This window comes from Myxocyprinus asiaticus, chromosome 3, assembly GCF_019703515.2.
Source record: "Myxocyprinus asiaticus isolate MX2 ecotype Aquarium Trade chromosome 3, UBuf_Myxa_2, whole genome shotgun sequence".
NCBI lineage: Eukaryota > Metazoa > Chordata > Actinopteri > Cypriniformes > Catostomidae > Myxocyprinus > Myxocyprinus asiaticus.
This window is the reverse complement of record NC_059346.1, coordinates 1,695,829-1,704,964: the sequence shown is the minus strand read 5'-3', so window position 1 is coordinate 1,704,964 and position 9,136 is coordinate 1,695,829. Positions and strand designations below refer to the sequence as shown.

Here is a 9,136-nt window from a genome sequence, read left to right as displayed (position 1 = left end):
TAATTTTTCATATACACATCTTTATTATTTACATTAATATTTGCTAAGATATGCTTTTCCCAAGCAAATCCTGAAAAAAAAGAAAGATGAAAAAAGAAAAAAGAAAAAGTTGAATGTTTACAAAAACCTCGGTGGCATATTGCTCACCCATACATTTCCAGAACTGATAGAGAACGGGCAAACACATATAGGACTCTTGAACGTATGACTTTACAGTAATATAGCCGATTAAAGGTTTTAAGACTCATATATGTATATTATATTCCTATATTAATACTTTGAAAAATAAAAGCTGACATGTCAGTGTCATTACTTCACAAAAGTATTCACACGCATTAGCTCGGTATATTTGGATAGAATAGTTCTGTACACATCAGGAATGGTGATATTTACATGCAGTCGACTTTGCCTCTGTCTCTAACAAGAATACAGCAGGACACAACAAAAGCACTTAGCAGCAATGTAGCCAAAGACAGCAGAGGTGTGGCGTCCACCTAAAGCTTTATCCGGTATGTCTCTTTTATAACACCTAGTGTCATAAAGCCCCATGGAACTGGGATGATTATCTCAAATATGGCATTACTCTAATAATGAGAGAAAATAAGAGGCACAAGCATTCAGAAAACACAGAAGAGCCGAGCCATACTCGACACTGAAGTCTCCCACATCAATATTTCTATTGCGTTTCTATAGCGTTAGGTTGTGGGATATAAATAACTTGAATGCAGCTTGTGTATGGCTGAATTAGACTAATTGTTTGTGCTTGTTTCAGCTCTGATTTGCTTTTATTTCAGCACGGACAGACCAGATAATCTTCATTTCCAAAAGAAAGGAATCTGACTTGTTGGTGCTGTGATATGACTAAATAAAAAACAGTATCATAAAAATTGTGGCTTTACAGTAGCCAAAAAATAGATCATCCGAGGTATTATGCATATTAAATAAAGACCTGCTAACCCCAGTGGGGCAGAAATTCATAGATTTGGTTAAATTAAATTTCTATAGCTTACAGGATAAGCTAAAGACTTTGTGACAAAAGGTGTTTTAAAAAATGCTAGCACTAAAATAGCAAACCGCTTTTGTCCCTCGTCAGAGCCCGTAGTCGATTTGTCAAAATCTCTGGCTAGGTTCAGAATAACATACTAATCGTACTGAAGTTCTGAAGTATGCAGTAGGTACTTTGTGCAAAGTATGTGAATTTTCTGTATGCATGGATATCCTGCATGACCTACATTTGCCAAAAAGTGCAGTATACAACAGAGCACAAATTTAGAAATTGGACATAATAGTATGCAGTATACAGTGCATTCTGCACAGTATTCAGTAAGCAGTAAGTGCTGTAGTAGATCATTCTGGTATTCTATGCATACAAAAGATTTGCATACTGTAGGCACTATACATACTAGTATGCAGTGTTACAGAGTATTAGTTACTGTAGTCTAATTACAAAAAGTTGTGTAATGCATTGTATTTTAAATTCTTGTTATCAGATTACAATTGCTGACTTTCAATTAAGGTAGTCATTTTGAAAGATATTATTTATGTAACATTTCTAATATTGTGTACAATGCATTGTCCATATGTACATCTTACAGGTCAACCAATAGTGGATTTTGCCGATAACAAAAACTAAGGTGGTGCAAAAAATACACCGGGGACTCTTGCTTTGAAATTACAGACACTTGCTCTATATGTATTTTACAAATGAAGCTTTTTATAGCCTGTATATTCAACAGATAAAAAGATTTGTTTAAATATATTTTAACAGATGAGGTTTATAGATGAGGAATAAAAAAATTAAATAAAAAAACTATCGGCAACAATTGGCACATTTTTTGCCGATAACCGATAATTCCAAAAAGCAACTACTGACATGGTTAATCAGTAAAACCGATATATAGGTCTACCTCTAGTATATCTGTTTGATTTTTTAGACATTATTATATATAATTCCAAAAATCAATTATCGGCACCGATTAATTGGTTAAAACCGATATATCGGTCAACCTTTAGTATGCCTGATTGATTTTTTAGACATTATTATATATAGTTCTAAAAAGCAACTATCAACATGATAAATTGGGTAAAACCGATATATCGGTAAACCTTTAGTATGCCTGTTTGCTTTTTTAGATATTAATATATATAGTTCCAAAAGGCAACTATCGGCACCGATTAATTGGGTAAAACGATATATCGGTCTACCTCTAGTACATCTGTTTGCTTTTTTAGACACGATTATATATAGTCCAAAAAGCAACTATCGGTACGATAAATTGGGTAAAACCGATATATCGGTCAACCTTTAGTATGTCTGTTTGCTTTTTTTGACATTAATATATATAGTTCCAAAAGGCAACTATCGGCACCGATTAATTGGGTAAAACCGATATATCGGTCTACCTCTAGTACTGTATGTCTGTTTGCTTTTTTAGGTATTATTATATAGAGACATTATTATATATAGACATTGAATTTGTTGAGTGTTTTAGACTGTAACTAAAATTTAAGTAATTAGTAATGCAATTATTTTTCTCTGAAGTATTTGGTAAGCTAATTATAATTTTAAGAGATGTAATTAGTCATTTGTAGTGGATTACTTTTTTGAGTAACTTACCCAACACTGCTAGTATGCTATTCAGAACACAGCCTCTGTCTCAGTCTTGATCCAAACCACACTCCTCAAACGTCTACAATCATCCTCGTTTTGGCTCAGCCGCTGTCTATTTCTCCCTCTGTCTAGCAGCTTCATAATCCAAACCTCATTCTATATATAGCAGTTGTTCACAACAACCGAGTCCTTTATGAAAAGCAACATGGTCTGTGACCGAAGTATCAGGTGCACTAATATATTCACTTATTTTTTAAATCTCAATCTCTCGCTTTATTGCACTCTACATTGCTCGAAACATAGAAAAGGGCAAAAACAAAATTCAGGTGATACAGTACGTTCGTTCTGAGTTGAAATGAATATACGTCCTCCGCCTCTGCTTTGGGCAATAGAGCAGAAGGGTTGAGCGCTCCTCGGTACCATACTAGGCCTTAGGCCTGAAATATACTCAACGCAAGTACATGAACGCAAACACTTCCAGTTACGCGAGTTCGATTTCATGTGTCATTGTGTTAAGAGTTTTCTCTTTTAGATCAACCACAGTCATGGTGGAGCACTGTTTGAAGAAAATCTTGCTGAGCAAGATATTTAAAGTTGGTTAAACTGTCTACATGTTTATAGCAGCTACCTGAATCATAGCATATGCAATTTAATGGTACAGACATTTGAAGGAAACTCTATCGCCCCCTTGTGTTACCGCCAGAGTATTGCAAATGTTTGCACATCATGACTGCACGGTTGCAATTAGTTGGCCAAACATTTGCATCTCTGTACGTGCGTAGAGTATGTTTCTAGCCTTTCAATCCAACAAATATCAACAGAACCCAAACTCTCTAGAGACTGGCACTAAGATATGGTCCTAATATTTCTAAAACGTGACAATTTGTTGTGTCTAAGCACCATGGGAGAGTTTCTGTCTACTTACAGTTTCTATTTAAGAAACTTCCTGCATTTTTTAACCTCATAACTGTTGTTTTGTTTGTGTGCAGGCAGCAGTTGTCCACAGAGTACCCAGAGAGCACACGTACATTACCCAGATATCTGTCTGATGTGTGCGTTTTCATCTGGAAGACGTTTTTTTTTTTTTAAGATTGTTTGGTCATCTGCCAAATGTCTATAACACGTTTCCTCTCAAATTTCAAATAGACGTTCAGTAGATGTCTTTGAGACATGTATGGTTTAGAACGTATGTAAATCTGCTCTTTTTAAGATGTTTATCAGATTAGCTCAGATAGCACACTTGCATCTTCAAGAGGAAAGCATCAAATTCTAATTGTTGTCACAAACATCTGATAAACATACTAAGTCTTGTTTTCAGAAAGATAGAACAAAATTTGGTGTGGTTTATGCTTAAAACAAGAAAAAACTGTTTGCCAATGGGGTAAGAAAAATAAACTTGCTTTTCTTTTAACCCTTTAAACTCTGAAGGTGTTTTTATAGATTTACTCTTTCAGTGCCAGTGGCATACCCAAAATAAAGGCTTATAGCTCAACAAAAGAAATAAGGAGAGTTAAGTGTTTGGTATCATCGTAAAGAACACTTTAAAAAAAAATTATGATATAGATTATGATACAATCTGAGACTCTCAGTCTAAGAAACTACTGAAAAATCACTTATTTGACATTATACATATATCTCTGGGTGTAAATAAGGTGGCTCCAAAAAACTGTATCTGATCAAAATTTTGTTGATACGACAAAGCAATCAAAGCATTACAAAAATAATTTATCATAGTGTCCAAAAATGGCTCTATATGTCCAAAAGCATCTCCAAACAAATAAAACATAATAATTGTACATAAGAACTAATTACACATGCAAACACAACAATGACTAAAGGTTTGCATAGCATGCAGACATGATTTTATTAATGAGATTTCACAGAATGTGTTTCATTCTGTGTCATTTGAGTCATCATTGAGTCTGTGTCATGTATTTGGCGCCATCTCCTGGTGGCCATATGTAACATTGTGCTTCATGTGGATTATCTAATGATCTGTACATCTGATTATCTTGTGTGTGGGCTCGTTTGAAAGATAATCACCTCCTCTAAGTAATATTATGTGATATTTATGTTCTGTTTATTTTTTGTGAAGTTATAAACAAAAACGCAGCATATAAGTAACACCAACTTCATTGTCAAAGACATATACTTTTACTCGCTATATTTTTGTCTGTGAGTAAAACAAATAGGCTGGTTGTATTCTACTCTTTAAAAGCTTTCCAACAACATATGACACATGGCTATTTGATCAGTTTGATGTTTTTACTGATTGCAGTAATATGTACAGTGCAATTTTTTAAATACATTTTCAAAATGGAACACTTCTGATTTCTCTGCAAATTTCAAAGCACTTGTTCAGTTTTGGTCATAATGTCTACATGCATTGGAAAGTAGATCTTCTAAGCTTTCAAACGATATCTATTTTGTGTTGGTCAAGACTGTAGTTATTCATATTTTGACGATTATTTATTTCTCGCAGATGGGCCAATCCGAGCTTAACGAGTTAAACCCAATTTTTTTCTTACCCCATTGGTAAATACTTTTTTCTTGTTATAAGCATAAACCCTACCAAATTTCATTAGATTTCTCTGAAACCAAGACAAAATATTGCAAAATATATCTAAATATATGTGTCATTTTGGTTCTCAAGTAAATTTATCTTGTTTTAAGAATGTTTCAATATTTTTACTGGAAAACAAGGCAAAAATACTTGATAAGAAAATTTTTTTTTGCTGTGAAAACAGTTTCATCTATAATCTGATTTGGTGATTCCTGTTCCCTTAACCCCTGAGTGTCACATATTTCCTCTATGCTACTGACTTGGGGCCAGCTCCTCTACCCTAACCCAACAAACTAGCCCTCGACCAGCTCATAAGGCCACACACATGCGCATAACCAACCAACAAACCAGCCCTCAACCCAAACGCCTGCCCCAAACAAGCATGGCATCCTTGGACAGTCCTCGGAAGCTGTCACCATTTGTTTTTTGGATTGTACTGAATGCGAGTGTGATCAGGACTTTACAGGTTTTACTGCATCATCGAGTTCACATTCGCCACAGTCAGATCTCCGTCGACTCGATCCTCTCCAGTCGAGTCGGAACCGGCCACGGCGGAGCAAGTTGGTGCATATCTGGCATCTTGTTCTCCTCTGCTGGAGACATGGGGGAGGTGAGCGATATAGAGACAGAAACGGGTGTGGGGACATCCTGTGAGGCCACGGGGGGCACCAGGGATGGAGTGGCGTCCTGGACTCCCAGCTTGTCCACGCGGTCCTCCAGCGCCTGGTTCTTCTGCAACATCTCCACGTAGCTGAGCTGCAGCTGCGCTTGGTACTTCAGCACCCGTTCCTTCTCGTCCTGCCAGGTTTGGCGCTCTTGCGCAAAGGTGATGGCCTGTCGCTTGCGCTGCTGCCGCTCCAAACGCAGCTCGCCCTGCAGACGCTCCAGTTGTCGCCGCAGGTCGCCTGACTCCTGCCACTGGACCTTGGAATCGTCACTTAGCTGTGGGTCTGGAGCAGGCAGGGCGGGCAGTGGGGTGAGAGGAGGGAGGGCAGGGAGAGATGTGGGCGTCTCCGGAGGGCTCAGAGGGGATAGGAGGCGCTCTTGGCTGTGGGACACCACCAGCTGCCCCATTTCAGCCAAACTTGGCTCGCTTGCGTGACTGGCACTGCTGCAGCTCAGCTCACTCAGGGCTTTCTTCAGCCGGCTGACTTCTGTCTCAAACGCGCTCAGTTTGTCTCTCAGTACTGTGACCTTTAGGAAAGACAGAGAGAGAGACAGACACGTGAGACAGACAGACATGGGCAGCAATTTCCACAAATACGGTACAAAATAGGGCAATTTATGGAGTTATATTTGTGCCACAATTCTGCGCTCACAAGATGATATTTTGAGCGCTCAAAAAGTTATTTTGCATGTGTGTGAACTCAGTTTTGTAAAGCAATGTCTCACTCAAAGATCTCACTTGCTTTCTCTCCTTGTACTCGCTCTGCGTGCGCTCAGAACTTTAAACTGCTCCCTTGCTTTTCCACCCGTATTCCGACAAGTCCCGCATCCTACGTCAGGATTGGCTATTAGGAGCTGCTTACAAGCGCTCTGCGATTGGACAGTTGAGGTAGCTACAGCAACCATGAACATCTCAGTGTATATGTAGCAGAAAAGCCAACAGGCACAATGCTCCAAGTTCAGTACACACTTTATATATACTGTAGTTAAAAGATATTCACCCCATGAATTACAGACATTCCAGGAATACTGTAAGGCTAAACCAAAGTCTTTCTAGCAAGTCAGTCCACTGTTGGCCATCACTGGAATGCTCTCGGGAAGCTATTTCCAGCCATGAAGTGCAGCTCCTATATACTTGAATCGGGAAACAAGAAATCTCATAAACGGTTGGACAAGTTTACGATTAAAGAACATATTTCAAATAAGCAGTAAAATCTAACAACACTGGTATCATAAATTGTGCTTCTTTACCTCATATAACGCTAAAAAAGGAATTTTTCCCGGCTTGTATAGCTAATACGCATGCGCTTTGTTGAGTTGATTGACGGGCGATGTCTGTATCTAAAAGGTGACTGGCTCTTTTTTCTGTAAGGCGGGACTTCCTTTCTACATCCCTTGATTGTTGGGCATTCCAGTTTCTCCCATTCATTTTACTAGAAGTGGCCCATCTCTGCTAAATAGTCTCTGGCTAAACTTACTGCAAAGTAAGTTTTTAAAAAATATAGTAGCCTGGGATCATAAAATGCCAAGGAATTCTTTCCATTTGTTTTGTATTCTTTTTGTAGTTAACTTCTGTGTAAAATCCCATTCATATAAACTTTATTAGAGCACAAAATAGATTTTTGTTTGCTCAAAATTTGTCTTTGCAAGAAAATACATTTTTTTACAAAACTGAGTTCACACGCGTGCAAAATATCATCTTGTGCACTCTAAATATCATCTTGCTTGTGCAGAATTGTGGCACAAATATAACTCCATAGCAATTCTTTTTGGTTTTTCAACAAAGTCTCAGTAAAAGGAGATGCATAACCTGAAAATGTTGTTTGTCCCCTTAGGAGGTCAAACTAAAAGGCATAGTTCACCCAAACAGGAAAATTCTGTCATCATGTAATCAGGCCACATCCACACTAGTTTTCCAAATTATGCATTAATATTAAGCATTTTGTCCAGACGAGAGGCGTAAACATAGCGAAATAAATGTGTTTTCATATGAAAATGTATTAATGTGGATGCAGAGGTACAAAAATCCTATATGCATGTATGCAATGCAATGCATTGGGGCATCACACAAAAGGGTGACAAAGTCGATAATGCATACACCCCCGCCACGTAAATGGGTAGTTGCACCCCTGGGTGAACATGGCCTCAGTCTTACGTTGTCGAACACAAAAGGAGATGTTGGCAGAACGTAAGTCTCAGTCACCATTGACTTTTAATTGTTTGGAAAAAATAATCAATAGGAAGTGAATGGTGACTGATGCCAACATTCTGCCTAACACCTAGAAATTCATTCAGGTTTAAACCAACATGATGGTGAGTAAATGATCACAGATTTCTAATTTTTGGGTGAACTATTCCTTTTAAGCACTTAAACACAAATATGAACTTCACATTTCTGCTTTTAAACGTCCTCAAAGAACGCTTCTTTTTTTTTTTTTTTTTTTTTTTTTTTTTTTTAAAAACTGAGGGATTAATCAAAATAATTTTCTGTTGTAATCGATATAATGCTGTTGACAGAGCTTAACTTGCATGTTCCCTCCTCTGGATTTACTGAACTTTGAAAAAAGTTGTAATTTTATTGAAATGTTTACATTTTACTCAACAATGTTGTATTTAGTTAAAAAGTACCATTTAAGTCAATCTGATGATTTATAATTTTTAATTAAACAAAGTAAGTAATGAATATCGTACAAGTAATGGACTTTTATTATCAACTTAGATTTTATGTTTAAATTTCTATAAATGTACAAGGGAAAGTGTATAACTGTTCACCATTTCTTTAATTTTTTTCACAATTTATAATCACCTTTCTGCCTTCACTAATTCACTATAAATGGTCCTGTCATGTGACAAATTAATCTTTAAAAGTACAAATATTAAATGCAGTCTCTCAATTAACATGATGTCATTCAAGCTGAATGCAAAATAATTATAAAACAATTAGCAAAATGTTGTTTATCTCATTCATGGATTATATGAAAATGTGAACCTGTCATTTGGGAGTCTAGACACACAAACACACTCAAACACAGGGATAAGTGTCCAGTCTGTACCTCTGCCAGCATGGTCTGTAGTTCGGCCTCGCAGCGCTCAAGCTCCAGGGTCTTTGTGCAGAAGGACTCTTTCAGGCTGATCTCGGCCTCTTCTCTCTCTCTCAGCTGGGCGTTGAGATCTTTCAGTTGGCCTCTCAGTGCCACCATCTCTCCAGCTCGCTGTGTCACCTCACCCTGACTGTCACGCAGCTGCTGCTTCAGAAGAGAGATCTCACCGGCCTTCTGACACACCTACAGGATGAA

General features: G+C 37.5%; 1 protein-coding gene across 1 annotated transcript in view; it reads right to left on the bottom strand.

Moving 5' to 3' along the window:
• The window catches only part of LOC127423313 (leucine zipper putative tumor suppressor 3-like), a 31,623-nt gene continuing 22,487 nt past the window's right edge, over window positions 1-9,136 (bottom strand). Inside the window, exons 5-6 of the mRNA XM_051667510.1 lie at window positions 8,894-9,124; window positions 1-6,368 (exon numbers count right to left, since the gene is read on the bottom strand). Of these exons, the coding sequence (XP_051523470.1) occupies window positions 5,676-6,368; window positions 8,894-9,124 (924 nt within the window). The 3' untranslated portion in view covers window positions 1-5,675. The remainder of the gene's footprint in view (window positions 6,369-8,893; window positions 9,125-9,136) is intronic.